Consider the following 26,446-nt stretch of genomic DNA (forward strand, 5'->3'; position numbering starts at 1 on the left):
AAAGTAATAACTGCAAATCACTGATTCTAAGATGGACTGTCCCCCACCCCCCAAATTTTAACATCTCTGAAATTGAACTGTATTTTAATGATGACATATTGTACCTAGAAAATGATTGGGTTTATTGATTTTCCATAACCTATTTTATATAGGGTTAGGATAGGAGGAATAGTGATGAACACTGGATAGGAAAATGGGGAATCAAAGACAATGGGAAAGTACACCTGATCTAAAGAAAGGGCTGTTTTGGTTGGTTCCTAGGCATAATGAAGCCAAGCTGCAACTTTTCCAGATAGGCCAATTATCATTAAACAGCAGAAAAAGTTAATATTTTATTTCAGTCTTAGAATAACAAGCAGCTCTTTAAGCTATGTAAAATAATAATACTGCTAGACTCTACATAAATTTTTAAAAATCCTTAGTATTTTAACAACAGCAGCTTTAAAAGTAATAATACCTCAGGTATTGTGTAAGGTGAATCGTGGGAGGAGGAAAGAGACACAAACTGATATAGCATAACTTTACAGAACAGAATTTATTGAATTACAAGACTACAAACATTTATTATTTATGATATGATAATTGAAAGTAAAGCAGTCTGTCCAGCAGAAAAAGGAAAGGAAAAGAAAAACTCACCAAGCTGGAGAAGGCCCCCACGTCTGATACTATTGGCTGGGGAAGTCCCGGTTTTTCAGCCTACCACAGTCTCAGCTAGCACAGGGTCCCAGGCAGAGCATCCCCTCCTGGGTGAGACCTACTTTTCCTGGGACTCGGGTCCGTACTTATGGCAATTTGTCCAGGAGTAGAAGTGCTTTGCTGCACGTCCCAAGGAAGGGCTAATCCCTTGGGATGAGCACAAAGACTTCCTTATCTTAGTTTCACGGGTACGTCCACGTGAGGATGGGCGAGGTGGGGGATGCCTACGGAGACACAGATGATCTATTAACTATCATCAAAACTCCCAGGTAAACTCCGTTAGGCTTCAGTGACTTCCTTTGTTATATATATCTTTGGTTCTCATTCCCTTCCAGACAGGCCGGCACCTGCTGTCATGCAGGGCAGCTATCTGCTTATGGTTCATGCTGGTTTGATCCATACGTTACACCGTCCTACAATTTCTAACACAGGTATACTGAGATTTGAGTTAGTTTCATCATAATAAATTCTATATATGTTGGGTTCTTCTTCATTCTCAGTATGAAATATTGCTTTAAATAAGGAAGCTCGAGATCAAGCTTGCAAATTTTTATTTTAAGGTTTTGGATATTCAGGTAGTCTTTGCCTTTACACAAAAGATATGTTCTGGAGTTGTTAATTGTTAATTAAAAAAATTAAATCTCATTTTAAACCGATAACAGAAAATCTATGGTATATATTGTTAAACTGAAACTTTTGCTGAAATCATTTGTATAATAATCTTTTTGGAATGAGAAAAATTATACTTATGTATCTGGTTTAAGTTTGTATTTTAACATCTCCATTTTAAATGGGGGCATATTTGTAATGATTACTTCAGCAGTATAGAGAGAAAATCCTGACACACTGAAGTATAAGGAATAAGAAACAAATTATAATCTAAGCAGACATATGGCTAGTATGGAATATGAAACGTGTCCTGTGACGTGTTTGAAAAGATCCTATGTCAGTTTTGCATACAGGACTAAACTAAGAAGTTTAGTATGAATTAAGAGCAATGTAACTATGAACTAGAACAAAGTCCCATTGTTTTCTTTTTAAAAACCATCCAGCCTTTAAAACTACACATTCTATTAGCTGTCAAAAGACCAATACATATAAAACAAACCAACTCAAACTAATTTTTTGGTTGTGCACACTTGAGGAAAAATTTCAAATAAACTAGAAATTCTCCTAATTGACCTCTGCATAATTAACCATTGCTATTCATTCCCTCTGGAAAACATAATGATAGAGGGCTACAGCACTACAAATGCCTGAATCTCATAGGCTGTTCTTTGGTTCAATGGTTTCCTTTTTGAACTGCACATTTGTTAGTAAGACTTTTGAACATGTGCACCCAATATATTTTTAAATTATATACATGTACTACTTTACTAATATATTACGTACAGTATAAAAGATCCTAAGTAGATATTTTAAAAGGTTAAGATAACAAGTAAACATTACATTTGTAATGGGATACAATAATTGTATATCTCAACATTTTAACTTAATCAGTTTCTCCACTACTAAAGGAAACTGCAGACTCTTTTAGTGACTGCATTCTAATGACTTCCAAAAGTGAATATATTGATTTATAATAATAAAATCCTAACATTTGCTATTTCCATTTTTGTTGTTGTTGTTGTTAGCCCATAGGGAGGTCTTTATGGAAACAATAAGCCAAACATTACAAGACTGTAATGAATTGTGTAAGCAAAGCTGGAGAATGTGGGAAGTTTCAAGAATCAGGGTTCAAGCTGGCTCCACTGCCTGGGTAAAAATTCTAATTGGTATTCAAATTCACATGAGGAGGAGAGTCTTACTGACTTTCCAAAATATAAACATAAAAATTTTATCTCTTAGACTCATCAAATTGGAAAATACCTTACTAATATGTTGATTCTGGCTGAGGTTTGGGTTTGAGCCCATTGAGAATACAATTTTAAGGTCATATGTAGTAACTTTTTCTTCTATACTACCAGCCAATGTCATCACACCCTGGACTTAGGCAATGATCTCAGAATTCACTTATTTCAAATGCTCCCTGTATTCCATCTCCTAACTTTACAGCTTCATTGTGCAGCTCCCACCATAAATTGCCCTGTCCATTAGCCTCTATCTATCTTTGTTTCCTGATCTCTGACATATTATGTCCCATAGTCAATCAATGGAATCACTCACTTGACAACATCTTTATTGCCCCAGCACTCTTTCCTTTATTCTTTCTGCTTGGCAAACCCCCAAATTTGGATGAACTAAATGCCCGTTTTCTCCAAACATATGCTGCTGGGTCAGCTGGAGAAAAATCACACAACTAAGCAGACTGTAAATTCTGTCACCAACCTGGAACCCTCAGAAATACTACTTTTTTTTTTTTTTACTAGTCATTTGATTCAGTGAAAATGATTCCGTCAAATCCTCTTCATTATAAGCCTGTGCTTACCATTCTTTTCCCCTTGCACACTCTATATAAACTGCCTATTTCATCCAAAAAATGAAAGCTATCCCATCTTGCCACCAAGGCTACAAATCTACCTGCGTCTGCACCCATCCTCTGAGTATTCCTTTTAGTAAGAATGCAGGTGGTGTCTTTCTCTTAGGTAAAGCCAATTAGTACATCTTTGCAACGGATAAAATATCCTCTGTATATACCATATACTTAACTCTAATACAGAAATTGTAGGTTTACAGAAAAGTCATGCAGCAAATACAGAGCTCCAGTATACTCCTCTATTTTTGCCACCTTGCATTAGTATGGTACATTTGCCACAACTGATGAAAGAATGTTATTATAATTGTACTGTTAACTACTGTCCATGGTTTACATTAGGATTCACTGTGCTATACAATCCTATGTTTTGTTTTTAAAAATTTTTATTTTAGTCACATACATACAACTTAAAATTTCCCCTTTTATATTACACTCATGTTTGCCTTCCTGTCTTCTTCACACAGCAACCAAAATGATATTTTAAAAAACTCAAATCTTATCACAAGACTCCCCTCTTAAAAATCACAAGGTTTTCTACTGACTTTGGATAAAGCTGAATATCATCATCGTCGTCGTCGACAGTCTTATGAGATCTGACCCCATCTTAATTTTAATATTTTAATTCTCTACCGTATCCTATCTTCCTTATGCCATCATACAAGTTTACTTCAGTTCCCTAAAGATCTTCTGACCATACTAGCTTAACACATTCTGCCTAAAATATTTCTCTAGCCTCCGCCTCACTCCTACTTATCTCATTTTTGGTTTCAGCTAGTTTACCCACTCAGAGTAGTTTAGGTCTTCCACATATATGCTCTTATGGTACCTTGTAATTTTCTTTGTATCATTCATCATAATTATAATTAGTTACTTATTTGACATTTATTTTCCTTGCTAAATGTAAACTTCATAAGGGTTTCTGCCTTGCTCAGTGTTGAATTCCCAGCACCTGACTCATTTGTTGAATGAAAGAAAGGGCACTTTAGAACTATAAAACATGATAAAAATTTAAATCTGTACAGTGAGAACAGACCTTTTTATTCATATGCTGAAATAAACTGCATACTGAAAGACAAAAAAACATCATAAATCATTTAGCAGAACATTAGTAAAAATTAATGCCATTTTCTTTAACAGTTCTCACGCAGAAAACTTTATTTTTATAGAAGTCTGATATAACATTGAATATATTACAAATCAGACATTCCATTTTAAACCTAATTATATAATCTTGAATGCACTATAGACAAATAAAGTAAAATCTCCTTTACTAGTTTCACGTCATTTAACTTATAAAGGCTTCCATTAAAATTTCATCTTAACTTGAATATTACCTGCAGCTTTTTAAAATACAAATTAAACTTTAAACAGAAATAAATTTTTATGTAACAATCCAAAAACAAAGACAAAATAGGTAAGAAGCATTTCTTAATAAAAAATGTCATTTATGTATGAGTTCCTTTCTTCTCTTTGGTATGGTCATCCAACTCAAAATAATTCATTTTGAAACTGATTATTAAAATACTCCAATATCATTGAAAATCTCTATTATAATTTTAATCAGATTAGAATGCCCCAACTCTTGTTTTGAAGTAAATGAGACTTGTTCATATTCATGTCAGGTGTCATTTGCTAGGTGTCTTGGCAACCAGTAATCCAATTGCCAATAGTAATTTATTAAACCAAGATATTTCAAGAAACACTTCTTACCCCTACATATTTCCAGATTCCTAGATACAGAAAGATACAATTACTTTAGAAGTATGGGCCATTTAATAGGAATGTCTGTACTAAAATATGAAAAGGATCAACAGAAAGAATTCACAATGAAATTCTGTGGACTGATTTTCAAAGTTAGAAATAAGAATATCCACTGATAATGGAAGCCCTGCTCTGTACAAACATAGTTGATATATATTAAACAATCACACATTTGAGGTATTAGCTAGGAAAAATATATATATATAGACACCTATACATGGACACATCCACAAAGTATTCACAAATCTATTGGCCCCAATACCAGCAGATAATCAAATTAAATGAAAAGGCATCACATATTAACAGGAAAAAGTTATACACAGGGAATTTACAAAAAATGTGGTTACAATAATCCTTAATATAAGGAGTATATTTTGAGTTAATATTTTGAGGAAAACATTTCCATTTATATGAAAATATTTACTTAATAATAATGAAACCAAAATGGAAGCCTGAATTCTAGGACTGTGTTGTCTGCTAGATTATTTAAGGGATGTGCAAGAATTCCTTGAAGAGTCTCATTCCAGCCACTTTTTCTTTTGTAATAAAAAATTAAAATACAGAATTTTGGAAGTTATTACCAAACTTCTCTTTTCTTTTTCATTGTTTTATAAAGACTTTTATGGATTCTAACTAGGTAGTAGTCCAATTTGGTCAGAAGACAAGGTTTTTCAACTGCTTAGTGAAGAATAAAATTTGGATTTATTGATCATTGTCAGATGTATGAATATGGATAGTAATACAGGTAGTAGTAAACTCAAGCTTCATATGGGGAAGTTAAATAATGCACAAATTCTCCTCTCTGAATCATTTGGTCCTTTCACATAATACTTGCCTAACTAGAAAGATGGCTCACTTGGTCCTCAGGCCAACATTAAGAAATATTTCACTGCCTTAACACAGGTGGAATATTTATTTATGTAGGAATATACTATTAAGTAATATTAACATGTGGCATTTGTTAAATAATAGCTGCATTTAAAAATATTACAGATCAACAAAAGAAAAATCAAAAGGTTAATCATTTCTCTCAGTAACTATTTTACATATCAGTGGAACTAAAGAGTTGATAGAAAGAAAAATAAAGCATAAATGTGCAATTAAAATAAAGGGCTGGGATTCCACACTCCTGTTTCTGTGAACACCTGAGCTGATACAAAAGCAGAGTAATTGAATGCATTGGCATATCTTACTTTTCTCTACCAGATCCTTGCAAATGATAAATAAGCATGTAGTGATTACGGAACAGATACTTATCTAAGCATTCAAATGCAATCTGCTCCCAAATAAATTATTTTCATTTATTATAAACTTCTCATTGTTGAGAATTAAATTCTCATATTTGACCAAAATAAATAATAATTACAAATGACTAGCACCAGTCTATTTGGGAACTAAGAAATGAAAAGCGGAGGAGAAAAGATACTATTTTCCTTTTCCTCAAACCCTCTCAATGTTTGTATGTGTGCATGTGTGTAAGAAGGGATAAAAATGTAAAACATTAATAAATATAATTACTGCCAAACTTCTAAAATACCACTTTGAAAAACTAACAGATTGAAGACTTTTAAGCAGTGATTAAAATGAACAGTACAGGTTATCAAATTAAATTGCTGAGCTTATATAACTACGAGTAAGATGGGCAAAATCTCCAGATTTTTATTATAAAAGAGTACTAAACATGAGAATTTTACATCTCAAGATAGCTAGAATCTTCTTACTTTATAGAATTAACCCAAATTCTAAGACACATGGGTTGGATCTTTATATCATGCTGTAGGTGACATTAAGGACCCAATCTTTACCTCTATACTTAATATGTGGCCTAAAATATGGGGTACTTGATCAGATCATTTCCTACAATTATTTGAGAATTTTATTTTATCAAACATATTTCCCCTAACATTTTGTGAAATGTAATAGAATGCAGCAATGCAACTGAAATATAATACTCTCCAAAAGCCACGAATGGCTTCATGATACACAACTTCACTTCACTTGCTAACACCATCTACCCCATTAAGGCGAGGATTAAAGGAAAAGGAATCAGTACACAAGAAGGTTCAGTTCATTTAAGTACCAACCAGAAGAGTACAAATTTCCTATTAGAAATGGAAAAATAAATAGATGAAAAATTTTCACTAGAATTTTTATAAGTATTCTGATGTATATGAGCTTTCAAAAGTGAATTAGAAGTCTATGACCCTGTTTTTTTTTTTTTAAATAACTCATTCTAGACTCAAGAAAACATTTAAAATTGTAATTTTCTTTAAAGCATTGTTTTTTTTTAAAGGTCACAATTCTAAAAGAAAGTCAGTTAGGTTGTCCAGTTTTCATAGAACAATATGTTGTTTAACCTACTAATTCATTAGGCATTTCTGTTGATTCACCTGAGGGGAAAAGGGCATACATGAGACCATTATTTAAGAATGGTCATTTTATCAGTTTTATTCAGAAGATGCCATAAATTAACTATATTCAGAAATCATCTTTAAACCAAAAGAACACTACCATCATTCCCAGTATTCTCATACACTCAAAGAAACTACCAAAGATGTGTTTTGTTCTACTGAGAATGAAACAAAATAATTAAAATATTATAATTGTTAAACACAGAAGACTAGAAACCAAATAGTCTCATACTTAATAGACAGGCACCAGAAACTTCAATTTCCAGCTGATTTTCTAATTTACATTATAGATTTAATTACAAGGAGCCTATTCCTATAGGACTAAGAATTTCTCAATGATGAATAGATTTTAGCTCTGAATTTTATAACAATGACTTATTAAAAATGACTTCTTTCTGCTGTTATATTTCTGTTCACTGTTGGATGTAGCCAAATGGATCATGTTCTGATCAGAAGTGTGCTCTAATCTACTCAGATGTTTAGGTGTTGGCAATAAGGTTCAAAGGCACAAAGCTGAATTTTAGTAGTAATTTTTCTTACTACTTGTTTATAGAAGAATCTATTAACTTTAGAATCCTGCTTAAATGATGACTAAGAAACTGCAAATTATCATGGGGGAATAATTAGGTGGATCATTTTCTTTATAAATTTTAAAGCCTTCAAAGACATATAAATGAACAATTGGGGACTTTTTAACTACTGGAATTGCAAATAACATAATTGCAATATACTGTTGAAGAAAAAGACTTTTCCATTTAGTATCTATATAGCCATTTCTCATATATTCTTTACAATGTATCAGTATAGCATTTCATCTCTATGCATGGCTTAGCAATTCATAAAACTAAATAGCAAACTGATATGCTTCACCAGTTCATTTATCTCAATATATATTTTTGAATATAATAGCAATACTAAAAAATATCAATTTCCTCTAAACTGGCAATGCTAGATTTTACACAAAGTTAAATGGTTTTTGTTTTTTCTTTCTTTTTGAAAAAATTTCACTGTTTAAACTCCACAGATTTGACACCTGACAAGAAAAATGTAATTCTGTCATATAACATTTATTCCATTGATTTAAGCTAAGTGTCTCATGGAGCTAAACATAGAAAGAATTTAAATAAAAAGGCAATAACCTGAATGTACACAAAATGAGCATTCCATAAATATTTACATGAAAATATGGAGAATCACTAGAACTAGAAATTGCTAAAGGTGTGATAATTCTTTCTTGAGACATTTTTAGTTAGGAATCATATAAGCTTTTAAAGTGAGAAAACTGCAGAAGCACAACTAAAATATTAATTTTAGTTTTCAGTTTCTTACTATTTAAAAGAGCCAGTAGGTCATAAGCAGTCCAAGATTTCAGGGACCAACTATTCAGTTTAGTTTTTACTATCAAACCTTTTCCTTCAGCTCTCATGATGAAACTAAATTTACTTACAGAAAAAATAACAAGTATGCTAAAATTTGTAAATAAAAATTCCCATTCATCCTCCTTTATAGATACTGGTCAGCCGCTCTAATTCTTTACAGTTGTCCATGTTCAAGGCATCTGCCTTCCTTCGGAGTCGGTCATCACGGTATACTTTTGCTGCATATTGCATATCTGTTTCTGTTAATGAACAAAAATATTTTGATAATTAAATAATTTGTATCACCCAGTTGCTTAAACTCGAATCATTTTTTTTATCATCATTTTATTGAGATATATTCACATACCACGCAGTCATACAAAACAAATCGTACCTTCGATTGTTCACAGTACCATTACATAGTTGTACATCCATCACCCAAATCAATCCCTGACACCCTCATTAGCACACACACAAAAATAACAAGAATAATAATTAGAGTGAAAAAGAGCAATCGAAGTAAAAAAGAACACTGGGTACCTTTGTCCGTTTGTTTCCTTCCCCTATTTTTCTACTCATCCACCCATAAACTAGACAAAGTGGAGTGTGGTCCTCATGGCCCTCCCAATCCCATTGTCACCCCTCATAAGCTACATTTCCATACAACTGTCTTCAAGATTCATGGGTTCTGGGTTGTAGTTTGATAGTTTCAGGTATCCACCACCAGCTACCCCAATTCTTTAGAACCTAAAAAGGGTTGTCTAAAGTGTGCGCAAGAGTGCCCACCAGAGTGACCTCTCAGCTCGTTTTGGAATCTCTCTGCCACTGAAGCTTATTTCATTTCCTTTCACATCCCCCTTTTGGTCAAGAAGATGTTCTCCGTCCCACGATGCCGGGTCTACATTCCTCCCCGGGAGTCATATCGAATCATTTTTCATAGAAGCTTTTCAATATATTTCAATTAACTGACTTTTTTTAAACAGAAAGATATCCAAGTAATATTCCTAAAAGTTATTCTAGTAGAATAATCTTCCTTTAAATGAAACTTGATTTGAACCCTAGAGTGTAAAATAAATAGAGCTGCTCTGGAGAAAAAATAAAGATAGAATCTATCAACTAATGTTGGAACCCTTTCTTTCCATCCTTATCCCCAGTGGTTTAAAAACAATTGCTCTGAAGCATTATCTTGACCTCTTATCCTAAAGATATCACATGTTCTTCAATATTGCTAGTGGTTGTTTTTGCTGTGATCTCTTGTTAAACTTTTGGGTCAATTATCCCAAATATAAAAATTCAAAATCCTTATGAATTTACTTAAATTTAAATATATATATATATATATAATAACCTCACTTAAAAAATGAGAAAAAAAGTTATAATAGTGGTACTCAAAAAGTAAGTAATTCTGTTGTTTATTTAACTATGTATATAGCATTACTAATAATAAATTGACTAGAAATCAAACATTCTTTAGGGCAACATCCCTTGTTTATTCCTATTACTCTTAGCCATTTCATTGTTGAGTAACACTTCTAAAGGGTGGGAACAGTTAGAGAAGACTAAACCAAAAAGAAAAGGTACTTCCTGGAAAACAGTGGCCAAAGTAGGACATCTGGTTTATATGCAACAGGCAGGACCACAGTCAAATTTACTTATAGGTAAGAGTATATTCCATTTGTAAAGATCTCCACAACAGATCTTTATTTAATCAGGCAGGCTGGGTTTTAATAACTCTATCAGAATTTTTTTATGTTAATAGTTAAATTACTCCACTCATTTTACCTACAAATGAGGCAAGGCACTTGTAAAATCCATTTGCAGATGACTTCCCAAATGAGGAACTTGAAAGTTAGACAAACCAAAGTTCACCCTGCTAATGAACGGCAGTCTAGATTCTAAACCAAATCTCCTAAATGCTCACCTAATATTCTTTCCATTACCTCAAATTGTTGCTCGAATTTTATAAAACTTCTATTTAACAATGAGGATTAGAGAGTATTTTATAAAAGAAGTTGCTTCAAAACAGAAAAATACTGGCAAAAGAATATCCATTAGCCAACAATCTTTTTGATGACATAATAAAAAATAAGATCATTTCATCCCAATCAACAAATGAAACATTCAATTAATGGATTAAATGACCTGATACTGAGTTTCTCTTACTTTCATCTTCATTCAAAAACTCTATCTTATGGATGTAATGAATTTGTTGAATTTTATTCTGAAAAATGTCAAACCCATACAAAAGTTAAAACAGTACAATGAACACCCTAAAACCCTTTACTTTGATTGAACAATTCTTCACATTTTGTCAAATTTGCTTTAGCTCTCTCTACCAGAAAAGCTGTTGTGATTGTTGCTGTGGTTATTATTAATTTATAGACTCATTTGAGAATGAGTTGCAGACATCATGACCTTTTATTCTTAATTTACTTCAGTATGTCTCTCCTAAGAACAAGGCATTCTCATGTGTAACCACAATTAAATTATCAAATTCAGGAAATTAAACAATGACACAACACCATTATGTAATATACAGTCCATATTCAAATTGCACCAATTGTTCCAATGTTGTCCTTTATAGCAATTTTCCCCCAACCAGAATCCAATCCAGTATTACACATTTCATTTAGTTGTAATGTCTCTTGTCTCCTTTAATCTTGAACAGTTTTGTCTTTTATTTCGACATTTTTAATAGTACAAGCAAGTTCTTTTGAAGAGAAAAGACATTCAAAACAGAATTTAAAACTTCTCAGTGCAACATTTAAATGTGTACAACATAGCTGTAAGTAACTTGATATAACGGACAGAACACGGCTGAAGTATCCTTGAAGTCTGTTAATATCTATCTTCACAAGTTGTTAAAAGGCTAATTTAGATTATACTAAACAAAATCACTTGGCTTATGGTAGATGTGCAATAAAAAATAATTATAACTATAATAAATAAAATATGAACACTTACTGGTGCTAAGCATTGTGTTAAGTGTTTAATATATATTAAGCATTATTATCTATATTTTAATGATAAGAAAACTGAGATTTAGAGAAGTTAAGTAACTTGTCCTAAGTCATGTATTGGTGGAGCCACAATCTTATGAGTCAGTGCCAGAGCCTATACTTTATTTGAAAAGTGTAGGCTAGAACTTGTATTTGAAAGTGGGCATATCTAATGTGCTAGTCATTCATTTGACACATAATAATCAGGTCTACCATACAATGACTCATTTAAATGAATTCATTAAAGAAAATGTTCATACATTCATCAAATATTTATTATTTGCCTATTGTGCCAGCTTGATGCATTATGTCCCCCAAAACGCCATTATCTTTGATGCAACCTTGTGTGGGCAGACATATTAATGTTGATTAGATTGTAATTCTTTGAGTGTTTCCATGACGATGTGCCCCACCCAACTATGGGTGATGTCTTTGATTGGATAATTTCCATGGAGGTGTTATACCACCCATTGAGGGTGGGTCTAAATTAAATCACTGGAGCCATATAAATGAGCTGACAAACACAGGGAACACAGTGCAGCTGTGAGGGACATTTTGAAGGGGAGCTACAGCCAAGAGGGACACTTTGAAGAATGCAGAGAAGCTGAGAGAGTAGCTGCATATGAGAGATAGTTTGAAGATGGCCGTTGAAGGCAGACTCTTGCTCCGGAGAAGCAAAGAGAGGACAAATGCCCCAAGAGCAACTGAGAGTGACATTTTGAAGAGGAGCTGTAGCCTAGAGGGGAATGTTCTGGGAGAAAGTCATTTTGGAACGCAACCTGGGAGCAAGCAGATGCCAGGCATGTGCCTTCCCAGCGAAGAGAGGTTTTCTGGACACCACTGGCCATCCTCCAGTGAAGGTACCCAATTGTTGATGGACACTTTATGGCCTTAAGACTGTAACTGTGTAACCAAATAAACCCCCTTTTATAAAAGCCAATCCATTTCTGGTGTTTTGCATTCTGGCAGTATTAGCAAACTAGAACAGATTTTGGTACCAGAGAAGTGGGGTGCTGGTGCTGCCGAGTCTGCAAATACCAAACATGTTGGAACGGCTTTTTAAATGGATACGGGGAAGATTCTGGAAGAATTGTGAGGTGCTTGATAGGAAAAGGCCTAAACTGCTTTGAAGAAACTGTCTGTGGAAATATGGACTCTAAAGATACTTCTGATGAGGCCTTGAGCAGAAATGATGAATGTGTTGTTGCAAACTGGAAAGAAGGTGATCTTTGTTTTAAAGTGGCAGAGAATTTGGCAAAATTGAGTCCTGGTGTTGGATGGAAGGCAGAATTTGAAAGTGACGACCTGGAATATTTAGCTGATGAGATCTTCAAGCAAAACATACAAGTAGCCTGGCTTCTACTGGCAGCTTATAGTAAAATGTGACAGGACAGAGATAAAATTAGAACTGAACTCTTGGGTTCAAAGAAATCAGAAACTGATGGTTTGGAAAATTCCAGGCTTCCAGGGAGGGGAACTCCAGAAGCGATAGCACAACATGAGGATTTAACCAAACTTGGAAACCGGCCACCACTTCAGTACAAGCCAAGATTGGAGACGGAGTTATCCAGAAAGGATTTGTGGAAAGTCCTATTGTCTGATGGCTTTGACCCCTGTGTGCTTCATGCAAAGCCAACAGAATTTTTGCGAGATTTTTATAGACAAGAGATGCTGCCTGCTGGTCTGGACTGGAGGAGACAGATAAGGAATAAATTGAAGGAAAAATTTCTTCAAAGACAGAGCCATGGAGGTTGAGGTCTGGAGTCAAGAGGTCTCAGGCTGGGAGAGTGGAGTGGCCCACATGCATGGAAAGGGTGAGTGTGCCCTGGAGGTCGAGGGTGGGCCCTCTGCCTCAATGCTCTGTAAGAGTTTTGCCACCCCAGGACCCAAAGAGGGTGGAGCCATTCCTAGGGGAATGGGGACAGCCTGGCCACCACCCCACTGTTCTGAAGGGGTTGAGTGTGTGCCCCAGAGATGGAAGAGAATCCGGGTGCTTCCCCGATGTTTGAGGAGGGTAGGGCCAAGAAGGTGGTCTCCCCAATGTGTGGATATGTTGGAGAACTTACCCCAGTGTTTGGAGAGGAAAGAGCTGCCGAAAAGGCCTTTAGGAAGGGTTAGACTCCCGCTCTCTCAAGCCCCAAGGATGCAATGTTGTTCTGTTAATGACTCTCAGACTTTGAAATCTAATGGAGTTTGTCCTGTGGGTTTTAGGAACTGTTTTGGTCCTGTTAACTCTGTTTTCCTTACTGTTTCTCCTTATGGGAATGCGAATGTTTATCCTATGAATGTCCCTCCTTTGTATATTGGAAGCACATAACTTGTTCAAAGTTTCACAGATCCACAGATAAAGGAGAATTATGCCTTAGGACTGACCATGCCTATAATTGATTCTGATGGGATCTTATACTTAACTATTGTTACTGAAATGATTTAAGTTTCTGTGATATTGTTGTGGGATGAATGTATTTTGTATATGGAAAGATAATGTTATTTTGGGGTCCAAGGGATGGAATGTGCCAGCTCGATGCATTATGTCCCTTAAAACGCCATTATCTTTGATGCAATCATGTGTGGGCAGACACATTAATGTCGATTAGACTGTAATTCTTTGAGTGTTTCCATGGAGATGCGCCCCACCCAACTGTGGGTAATGTCTCTGACTGGATAATTTCCATGTAGGTGTTACCCTACCCATTGAGGGTGGGTCTAAATTAAATCACTGGAGCCATATAAATGAGCTGACAAACAGGAAACTCAGTGCAGCTGTGAGTGACATTTTGAAGAATGCAGAGAAGCTGAGAGAGTAGCTGCAGATGAGAAACAGTTTGAAGACGGCTGTTGAAAGCAGACTCTTGCTCCGGAGAAGCTAAGAGAGGACAAACGCCCCAAGAGCAACTGAGAGTGACACTTTGAAGAGGAGCTGTGGCCTAGAGAGGAACGTTCTGGGAGAAAGCCATTTTGAAACACAACCTGGGAGCAAGCAGACGCCAGGCATGCGCCTTCCCAGCTAACAGAGGTTTTCCGGACGCCATTGGGCATCCTCCAGTGAAGGTACTTGATTGTTGATGCATTACTTTGGACACTTTATGGCCTTAAGACTGTAACTGTGTAACCAAATAAACCCCCTTTTATAAAAGCCAATCCATTTCTGGTGTTTTGCATTCTGGCAGCATTAGCAAACTACAAAACCTATGATGTGCCAAGGATTGTGCAAGACACTAGAGATAAAAAATGAAATGAAATAAAATAAAATTGGGAGTTTACTGCCCTTAGATCTTCGTCTAAGGCAAGATTTCTCAACCTTGGCACTACTGGCATTTGGGGCCAGATAGTTCTTTATGGGGGGGGGGGGCGGTGCGGATTTAGCAGCATCCCTGGCCTCTACCCACTAATGCCAGTAGCAAATCACTGATCCCCCTCATGTGCTGACAAACAAAAATGTCTCCTGGGGTGGACAAAATCACTCCCTATTGAAAACAGACTCAGAAAATTAGAAGTAAAGGAGGCCATATTTCTTCTAACTGCCATTATATAGATGAGGAAACTAAGGCCAGAGGGGTTAAGAACTCTCTCAGAAACATAGAAAGGTTATGTTTTATCAAATTTTCCTTAGAAAACAAGAAATGATGATGATAACTGCTATCATTTTCTGAGCATTTTCTGTTTGAAGAATGTTAACTGTATTACCTGTTTTAATTTTCACAATAAACCCATAAAGTTAGGCATTATTGAAGAGCATAGAGGTTAAGAACCTGGATTCTGGAGACAGATTTTCTGGGTTTGAATCACAGACTACCTCTATGATCTTGGAAAAGTTACTAAACAATTCCTGCCTTAGTTTCCTCATCTGTAAAATGGGGGTAATAACACCATAAGGTTGTTGTGAAGATTAATGAGTTAATATATATAAAGTGCTGGGACAGAGACTGAATTAGGCACTCTATATATGATAGCTATTATTTCCTATTCCCACTCATCATCATCACCTATATTACACATAAGAAAATAAGCTCATAGAGAGGTATAGTAAAGAATGTGACCTTGTCCAAAGAGACTCTGGCCTTTGCTCTCAGCTTCTGGGAGGAACCTGTGTCATAAACCTGATAGGAGTGTCTTTGTTTAAGGTAGGGCAGGCAACTCTAAACTTAATATTATTATTTATAGTAACATTAACGGAGAAAAAGAGGCAAAGGCAGATTATTCACCTGTTGATAATCAGAAGAAAATAGCTGGAAAACTAATTTCAAAATACGATACTTCCCTGATCCTAAGATGCACATTGTTTCACAACTCTGAAATAGGATACATCTTAATGACAAAGGTTAGTTTATATGCCAGCATTTTTTTTCTTTCTTAGTGGTCCATAAAATAATGATGGATCTTACAACTGACAACATCTTACATGCATGAAATTTGGTATTATTCACTATCATGCAATCAAATACCATTTATTAAGTCTTTACTAAGTCCCAAATACTGTGTTAGGCCATGTGTGTATAAAATATATTATCTCACTTATGTATTGAGCCCTATTATGTGTGAGGGAATTCCAGAACATTTCTTGAGCAGGCAGATCTTTAGTAAGCAACTCTAAAGACTCTGAGTAAGTTTTAAAGTGTTAAACATTTGATAAACTTACTTTGCTGTCTTTCTTTCCAGCAATTATTTCGAATATTAGTCACATAATCTTCTTCGACACTCTTTTCTATCTTTTGTAATAACATTCCTTTATATTCATTTTTAAAGTCCTTGTTGACATAATAAATGACACCCAAGTTTTCTGTCTGCATTTTAATGGTTTGCCCTGATCCACTGTAAAAGAGATGATCATTATTTTTTAATTAAAATTAGACATTTTGATAGGTTACTTCAAATGAAGCTAACAAAAACACCATAATTAAAAAGTTAATTTCTGTAGTAATTCATTTATATTATCTCAACTTGCCCCAAACCACCTTTTTATGTCATAAAAAATAACTGTGTTTTATTTTAATATACTATGTTCTCACAAAGTTCTCTAAATTTTTAGCTAATAGTCTTATCTAGAAGTAAGAAATTAGTTCTTATTTTTAGACCAATCTGTTTTTAATACTATAAAATCATTAGCAATGTAACAAAGTTTTCTTTATGCTCATTGTCTTACAACTGAAGCTGTCTAGAATGGATGCCAGATTAAATTTCCTTTATGTCTTGATCTCTTACATATATTGTGAAAAAATACTTCACAGAAAAAGAAATAATATTTGCTTTTATATAATCAATGTGTTACAAACAGAAGAGTAAAGTCATTTCCCCCTTAAAGATACAAATCTATGTAAATTCAATTACTACTCTGTTTTTTTCTTTTAAAATATTTTTTGGCTTTAATGTGAACACATTACTATCAAAATTTAAATTGCTATCAAATTTTAAGATGGCACTTCTGTTTTTATCCACGGTGGAACAGAAATGCAAATTAACAACACGGTACAAATTTATCCCTTGAGTAACTATTTTAAAAATTAGAGATATTTAAATCATTCTGTTAATCTGGTACACTTGTAGTAACAGGAGATTGGCACTTAAAAGTTTAAAAGAGCACAAGGAAGCTAGAGAAGGAACAGCAAAAATTCATTTTTGTAAAACTTCATTTAGTTACTTACGATCTGGGATATAAGGAATACGGAGGATTAGAGACCATCAATTGGCTTAACAATGACACAAGGATCAATACAATAATGGGCATCAGCTGGATAAACACAGAAAAACCTCCCTATGAAAAAATAGCAAAGAATAACAAATTGTCACATAAATGTAGTTGTCAATAATCCAATAGTTGTCAAAGATTTACAGAGGCAGCAAAGACATTAGAGATCATCTGGTTCAGAGCTTTGAAATCTGCTTGATCATACCAAACCCCCTACATGAGTCTTAAAAATAAAACTTTCCAGGCATTTCTCCTGGAGATTCTCACTTAGAAAACACTGATATTACTTCATCTCTTTTTACAGGCATGGAAATTCTCTATCTCTTTCTCATACACAGACTCTATGAATATGAAATAGGTTACAAAACTATTTTTATCTTGGATTTGGGGGTGGGACACGGCGGCTGATGAGCTGGGGCCCAGGCCTTTTAACTTCTAGTCTGTTGCTCCTTTGGTTTAACTTGCCACATCATGAAATTTAGTTGCTATATGCAGTTGGGTGTAACTGCAATAAAACAAGGAATGTTACTTCCAATTTAAGTTTTTTTCATTATTAATTCTAAATTCTTTAGGACTAACAACATGAATTTACCTCCAAAAATGCCCACTGCAGGTGTATCTTCATTACAGAATCACAGAATACCAAATTTAAAGGGGTCCTATTGATTAACCATCCTCCACCCTTATCTCTACCTCCTGCCCCACAATATCCCAAAGGAATTTTCTGAAGTCTCTATTGTACACTTCTGGTAAGAGAAAACTCATTATTTCCTAAAACAACTTGCCCTATTTTCAGACAACTCTAAATGCTTTTCCTGAGCTGAAACTCGCCATTTTACAATTTCTATTAATATCATAAACATACATCTCCTCTTTCTTCTTCTCTTTCATGCCCACTATGTCGATGTTGATGTTGATGGCTATAACCAGCTCGTCCATTTGAAAATGAATGTACACTACCTAGAAAATTAAAACCAATGTTAAATTAGGGAAAGTAACTATGATCAGGAAAACTATATTTTCTTTTATACTTTTCTTTAGTTTTTTTAAATTACTAAAATTATGCATGCTTATTTTGAGTTGTGAATGCTTATGGCCCTCTCCTCATGTGAGGGAAGGGTTGACAGAAATGGGACTAATTCTTCCCAGACTTTATCTCCTTTAAAATAAGTTTCTTCTCTGTGAAACATGATAAAAGTTCTTTCCTAATGCTATATAAATAGAGTTGTGGTTGGTTGTCTTTACAAACTTGGATCATTGCTCTGAAATTCTGCTTTTCACACTTACACTGTTATCACAAACATCCCTAGAAATCAAAAGATAGAGTTCTAATTAACTTTTTAAGCAGGTATATAACATTACTACAGTATGGGTATAACAATTTATTCAAATATTCCCTTACTGTAGATGTTCATGTTGTTTTCAGATACCGTGACCAATGCTTCAACTAACAAGATAAAGTATTTCATAACCAGCAAAAGAACTGTAAATCAACTAAAGGAAGAAAATTCACTATTACCCAAAAGATCTCTTATTGTTCTTAGCATATTTTGAGTCAAAAGATTTGTTTTCATAAATTTTCTGTGAGGCAATTATGTCTTCTGTATCAAAATACAGACCATATTTTCAGTCATTCCCTTTTCTCCAAAGGTCCTTTACAAAATGCTCTATCAATGACTACAATCTTTTTCAGTAATATTCAGAAAGGGTCATCAGGCCAAATTCTACTGTTAATTAGATTAAATAGATTCTCTGAATTTTGAATAGGATGTTTATTAAAAAGTTGTAAACAAGATTGGAGCTATAATTTTAACAAGGTTAGAAGAGCTACCCTCTTAAGGAAAATTAATTTCCACATAATTCAGAACAAATGTAAGTAAAGTTCAATACTATAATATTTCATGTTGATATCCTAGCTCAAGTAGTTATTTCTTTCTTAAAGTAATTAAAAAAACACTTTACACATTAGCTAGGAATCAGACTTTTTAGTATTTCAATGGACAGTACCTCCATATGCATCCAAATTAGCAATTTATAACATTATTAATGAAAAAGCTACAATGATCTAGAGAGACCCCATGTCAAATGATCTTCCAGGGAATGGGATACCTCCCATAACACTTACCTAAGACAGTGTGCCTTGATTTTCCACTTACATGCCCTCTCCTCAACTTTATATAAAATGCAGACTATCTGTACTTCTTTCTTAAATTAAAAAATGTTCTAGAAAAAAGGCAGGCTATAGCAAGACTTTTATCTACCGTCATGAAAAATTATAAGAGAAAAGGTAGATAAATCTCTAAATAGTCTAACTGGAGATGAAAATCTCCAACTTAAAAAAAATATAATATTATAATTAATGTTGAAATACCTGAAGGAAATCCACCACCAAAAAATATATTAAACAAGTCTTCTGGAGTTATATCAGCTTCACAACCTCTATGGAAATTAAATCTGCCATTGTTTTGGTGATTACAAGCTTGTTCTTCATTGCCTGTAAGGTCATACTGTTTTCGTTTTTCTGGATTGCTTAAAACAGCATAAGCATTTCCAATCTCTGAAAAAGCAATGAGTAAATGTTAGCTAAGTTTTTATATTATAAAAGATTGCCCCATATAAAAGCTACTGTTATCTTAAAAAAAAAAACTACTTGAAACCAATCAAGACAACAGTAAAACAGTAACAATTCCTTTTAAAGATATTATACATTGCTTGCAACTATACACATTATCTCCCAATAAAATTTTTTCATAATAGACAGGCAAGTCTCCCTACTATATTGAAAACCAGGTAATGACCATCTTGTCTCTTTTAACATTGTTCCCTGTCACCTAATACCCTACTTCTTCCTTTTTGAGTACACTAATCTAGCCATTTATCTAGGCCACTTAAACCAACAATAATAGTAGCAGCTGCCATTTATTAAGAACCTATTAACTAGAGGGGGTATAAGAGATACAGGTTTTTTGTTTTTATTTTTCGGAGCAATGAGAATGTTCTCAAACTGACTGTGGTGGTGAATGCACACCTCTGTGATTATACCAAGAGCCACTGATGGTACACTTTGGATGGACTATATGATATGTGAATAAAACTGTTTTTTAAAAAAATCTTCAGATGGTACACTTTAAATATGTGCAGTTTATTACACCTCAATGAGGCTGTTAAAAAAAAAAAACTTACCAAATTGTAAAAAAAAAAAAAATCTTATTAAATTTCCATTTTTTACCTCATTTTACAGATGAGGACACTGAGGTTAAAAAGGTTAAGTAACTTGTTTAGGGTCAAATTCTTTTTAACACAAGTATTTTCTCACTATTTGATGCAACCTACACCACGAACCTTTTTTGCACACTTAAACGTACAGCGAACTATTCTTTCATTCTACCTTTGAACAATTTTTTCTCTTTAAAACTGTAAATTCTTTGAGGGCAGGGTATCCATGTTTTCACCACAATATCCCCATGGTCCAGTAAAAGTCTGAATTTGCTATTGATGAATATAGATAGTCCCTAGTTTTCCTGTCTCACTTTGTTACTTGATACTTACTTACAAATAAAGGACCATACTTCCTTCCTCATAGTCCCATGCCCAAAAGAGGAAAAGATACGTTGGTTACCAGGAAGTCTCTTTGAGGCAATTTACAACAGCGGTAATACTTTGAATCTAAAAGCATAACTACCCTATTCTTATTCTGATACTTCTAATAATCAGTTCAGCTTGCTTTTTAAACTAGATTGTAAACCTCCTGCAATATGGAATACTTTCAAAATACATTTTGGGTCCCATGTGGTAGCTGCATAGGTACTGTGCAAGCAAACAGATGCTCACTAGATAATTGGTGGTGGATGATTATACTGAAATTAATTATATACAGATACCCTGGAACTTTCCTTTAGATAGGATTTCTTAAACCTGGTATTCAGAGAGCTTTCAGGGGGTCTATGAACTCTGTTGTATGAAAAATTAAGTGGATGGTCTACTTGTCTGAGGAAATGGTCCAAAACTTTCTTCAGATACTTAGAGATGTGTGGCTCAGGAATGTAGCCATCATTTATAAGGTTGTTCCAATGGGAAGGCATAATGAGAGATACAAACAATGGACTTACAAACAGTGCCAAGGTATTAACCCATACCTAAAAAGGAAGCACATCTATTAATCTCTGCTAAAGTTGTACTTCCAGTTTTAGGATTTAACCTTTATAAATTAAATGGATGATTACATGTAATTTTGTAATGCTGTTACTTTTTAAATTACTACTATATAGGCAAACTCAATTCTTTTCGGAAAGGGTTTCCTTTAATAATTTCCAAACATTAAGACACTTTAGAAGATATTTGTGAAATACAATCATATTTCATAATTATATGTGGAAGACAATTTATTCTATATACTATGATCAGAATAATTTTCTATTCATGTACTCTGTGCTACCTTGTAATTAAGAACTTCTGTCAGTTCCTTATTGTTCTAGTTTGCTAATGCTGCCAGAATGCAAAACACCAGAAATGAATTGGCTTTTATAAAAGGGGGTTTATTTGGCTACACAGTTACAGTCTTAAGGCCATAAAGTGTCCAAGGTAATGCATCAACAATCGGGTACCTTCACTGGAGGATGGCCAATGGCATCCGGAAAACCTCTCTTAGCTGGGAAGGCACGTGGCCGGCATCTGTTCCAAGTTCTGGTTTCAAAATGGCTTTCTACCAGGATGTTCCTCTCTAGACTTCAGCTCCTCAAAAATGTCACTCTTAGTTGCTCTTGGGGCATTTGTCCTCTCAAAAGTCTGCTTTCAAAGACTGTCTCCAAAATGTCTTTGTAAGCTGAAGCTCCTCTCTCAGTTCCAGTGCGTTCTTCAAAGTGTTCCTCTTGGCTGTAGCTCCTCTTCAAAATGTCACTCTCAGCTGCACTGAGTTCCTTCTGTTTGTCAGCTCATTTATATGGCTCCAGTGATTTAATTTAGAACCACCCTGAATGGGCGGGGCAACACCTCCATGGAAATTACCCAATTAGAGTCATTACCCACAGTTGGGTGGGGCGCATTTCCATGCAAACAACCTAATCCAAACGTTCCAACTTAATCCCCACTAATATGTCTGCCCCCACAAGACTGCATCAAAGAATGTGGCTTTTTTCTGGGGGACATAATACATTCAAACCAGCACAATTCCTTATTACCTAAAGAATTGAGCCCAAACTTTATAGAACACATTTCTACCTCATTCTTATTTCACCAAAAAGTATCTTTCACTTAATTCATCTGCTTTAATTAAAATTTCTGAGATAACTGTAAATTCAAAGCAGTTTTAAGGAATAGTATGGAGAGATCCTCTATACCATTTACCCAATTTCCCTAATGGTAACATCTTGCAAAATTATAGCATAATATCTAAACAAGCACATTGACACTGATACCACTGAAACACAGAACATTTCCATCACCACCAAAACTATCACAAGAAGCCCTCATGTTGCCCTTTTATAGCCATACCCACACTTCCTTCCCTACTACCCTCTTCTTAACCCCTGACAGTCATTAATCTATTCTCCATTTCTGTAATTTTATCATTTTGAGACTATTATATAAATGGAGTCATGCAGTACATAAATTGAATTATATTATGTAAATATAATATAGATGGAATCAACCCTTTTGGAATTGGCTTTTTCCACAGAATAATTCCCTGGAAATTGATATAGGTTATTACATATGCCAATAGTTCGTTCCCACTGTTTGTTTAACCATTCACCCACTGAAGCCAAATAAAACTGCGATATACATTCACGTATACGTTTGTGTGTGAACATAAGTTTTCAGTTCTCTGGGATAAGTGCCAGGGAATGCAATTCTACTCTCAATACTATGATTTCCATCCTCTGCTTGCTTTGGGTTTATTATTCTGCTTTTTTTTTCCTAGGTTCTTGAGGTGGAAGCTTAGATGACTGATTTAAGATTTTCTTCTTTTCTAATATATATTACTACTGTTATAAATCTCCTCTCAGAATTGTTTTAGCTGGTCCACAAATTATGGTATGTTGTATTTTCATTTTCATTTAGTTCAGTGTAATTTTTTCATTCATTTGAGAACGTCTTGATTTCCCCTTCATTCCTAAGGGAATTTGCACTGGGTATAAGATTCTGGGTTGACAGTTCTTCAACAGTTGAAAAATGCTGTGTTGTTTTCTTCTGGCCTCCATGGTTTCTGGTAAGACACTTGGTGTAATTTGAATTGTCTTTCCCCTTTACGTATGGCATCATTTCTCTCTTGCTTCAATAATTTTTCTTTCTTTAGCTTTCAGAAGTTTGATTATGATGTGTATTGGTGTGGATTTCTTTGGGTTTATCCACTTGCTCTTCAGTCAACTTCTCATGTATAATTTATCTACATGCATTATATGTATATATATATATACATATATATAATCTCTATATAATCTTATGTCTTTTGCCAAATTGGGGAGTTTTCAACTTTTATTTCTTTGAGTATTTTTTCAACTCTGTCCTTTTTCTCCTCTCCTTCTAGGACTCCAATGACATGAATGCTAGATCTTTTGTTCAAGCCCCACAGTTGTCTGAAGCTCTGTCCACTTTTTTTTTTTTCCAGCCTATTTTCTCTCTGTTGTTCAGATCAAATTGATTTCTATGATTCTATCTTCCAGTTCATTGAGTCTTTCCTCTGCCCATCCATTCTGTAGTTTAACACATTCATGGATAGTTTTTTATGTCAGATTTTAAAATTTTTCAGTCTTAAAATTTCCATTTGGTTCTTCTTCATATCTTCATTTATTTCTTTTGCTCAGTCTTCTATTTTTTGCTGAGACTTTTTTTTTTTCATTGTTTCAAGCATTATCTGTAACTGAAGCATTTTTATGATGGCTGATTTCAAACCATTGTTGGATAATGCAAACATCTCTGTCTTTTCCAGATTGGCATCTATTGATTGTCTTTTCATTCAGAGATCATCCTGATTCTTGGTATGACAAGGGATTTTTGACTGAAACTTGGTCAGTTTGGATATTATCTTATGAAACTCTGCACCGTACTTCAACAATCTGTTTTAACTATCTTTCTTTGACACTACTCTGGCAGAGGAAATGGAAACAGTGCCTCGTTACACCCAGGTGGGGGGCCTAAGTACAGTGTTTTAGTTTTTTAAAGTTGCCGAAATGCACTATACCAGAAATGGGTTGGTTTTTACAAAGGAGATTTATTAACTTACAAGCTCAGGGTTCTGAGGCCATGAAAATGTCTAAATCAAGGAAAGCATCAAAAGGTGATGCTTTCTCCCTGAAGACCAGCTACCAGAGATCCTCTCAGCTCCTCTGCCACATGGCATCTACTGATCCTTCTTTCCCGGGTTTTGTTACTCTCAGCTTCTGGCTTTTCTCTCTCAGCTTCTCTGTGGCTTTTGTTTTCTGTGTGTTCTCTCTCAGCTTCTCTGGCTTTTCTCTCTCAGCTTTTCTGAAATTTCATCTCTTATAAAGGACTCCAGTAAGAGGATTAAGACCCACTTGGGGCATACCTCAACTGAAATAACGTAATCAAAAGGTCCCACCCACAATAGGTCTATACCCATAGGAATGGATTAACTTTAAGAACATGATCTTTTCTGGGGTCCATTCAGCTTCAAACTAGTGTATCCAGATCCTCTCTGGGCCTCCAACAACACCCAATGGAAGGAGATCTTTGTTACAGCTGGGGAGGGATGGGATTTCCAACTCTCCACCAGGACTTACCGATATCTTCCTTGCTGGGAGGAGTAAGAGTGCCTAATAACCACCCCACCTCCACCCCCACTCCCCCCACCCCTACTCCTGTGGCCTCACTAAAACCAGAGAGATGATTTTGTTACCCCTGGGAGGTGGTGAAAGTCCTGATTCTCCACCAGGTATCCTTTGACAGCACCCCCATGGTGTGGGGATGGGGGTACCTGACTACTGCTCGGGTGGCGGGTGGAAGTCCAGGCTCCCGACATGGTATCCACTGACATTGTGGAAGGATGTTGAGACTTTCTTAGTGCCTGACAGGAATGAAAGTCCCAGATCCCCACTCACCTTCTCCACACAGGTCACCACAAGGGTCAGGGGATTGGGGCATCTTATTATAGCCTGGAGAAGGTGACAGTCTAGGTTTTCCACTCAGCCTTTGCCGGCATGGGTGGGAATGGGGCATACTTTTTTACTGCGGTGTTTGGCTGCAGTGGAGTACTGATTGTTTAAAAGTTTTCAGTCTTGCTAGACTGCCCCTTTCCTGGTTGTTTAGCCACAGAGAACAGGCTTTTCTTTGGACTTTTCTTGTCTGTTCCCCTAGGTGTTTCTAGGTTGCCTGCCTCTCTAGCACCCAGTCTGAGATATATAAGGCAAAAAAGAAAACCTAAGGAACTTACCACATGTCATTCTTTGCGTCCCAAATTCTCTAGCTGGTCTGTCTTCTCTCTTCTATCTAATTTAATTCCCTAAACCAAATACCTCTTCTTTCTGAGGTATTTCAGAGTCTTCATCTGTTTGTTTTGTTTGTTTTATATAACGTTCAGGGTTTTCAGTAGTACTTAATGGGAATAATAAAGTACATCTATTCTATCTTCCCTAAAGTAGAACTCCTCAATGATTTTTAAATCACTCACTTCATTCTTTTTAAAACAAAAACAAAAACACAGGACTTTATTTAAACTGTTACTTCTTATAAGTAGTCAAATCTTATCACAAGTCAATATCTTCATTCTATTACTTTGTTGGGCACATTCCTTGCTGATACATAAAACTTCATATAAAAATAAGTAACAATTAAAAGTACAACTAAGAACGGAGTCATGATCTCTGTTAGAGGATTCACCATCATGCACCCTAGACCCTGATGTGGTTATTTTTTTTCTCCATTTCATGGGCCTCTCAACCTTAGACTCGTTTTAGTCTAAGAGAAAATAAAGCCTCTGAGCTCCTCTGAGCTCTACCGCACTGCGGGCCCATTCCCTCCTTATCAGTTTGTGTTGCCCCAATGGTACCGGTCTACCTGGTGCCCTATCAGCATAGCAGCAGGCCTATAACTTTTAGGGTTTTTGT

The 26,446-nt window shown here is 35.1% G+C and overlaps 1 protein-coding gene across 4 annotated transcripts in view; it reads right to left on the bottom strand.

The window, feature by feature from the left end:
- Positions 1-516: 516 nt before the first annotated feature.
- The window catches only part of DNAJB14 (DnaJ heat shock protein family (Hsp40) member B14), a 62,552-nt gene continuing 36,622 nt past the window's right edge, over positions 517-26,446 (bottom strand). For all 4 annotated transcript variants that reach the window (XM_037830327.1, XM_037830330.1, XM_037830328.1 and 1 more), the window contains 5 exons: positions 19,759-19,944; positions 18,253-18,347; positions 17,344-17,453; positions 16,341-16,513; positions 517-8,962 (listed from right to left, as the gene is read on the bottom strand). In XM_037830327.1, coding sequence (XP_037686255.1) covers positions 8,838-8,962; positions 16,341-16,513; positions 17,344-17,453; positions 18,253-18,347; positions 19,759-19,944 — 689 coding nt within the window. In that variant the 3' untranslated portion in view covers positions 517-8,837. The remainder of the gene's footprint in view (positions 8,963-16,340; positions 16,514-17,343; positions 17,454-18,252; positions 18,348-19,758; positions 19,945-26,446) is intronic.

Source organism: Choloepus didactylus, chromosome 3 (genome assembly GCF_015220235.1).
Source record: "Choloepus didactylus isolate mChoDid1 chromosome 3, mChoDid1.pri, whole genome shotgun sequence".
Taxonomy (NCBI): Eukaryota; Metazoa; Chordata; class Mammalia; order Pilosa; family Megalonychidae; genus Choloepus; species Choloepus didactylus.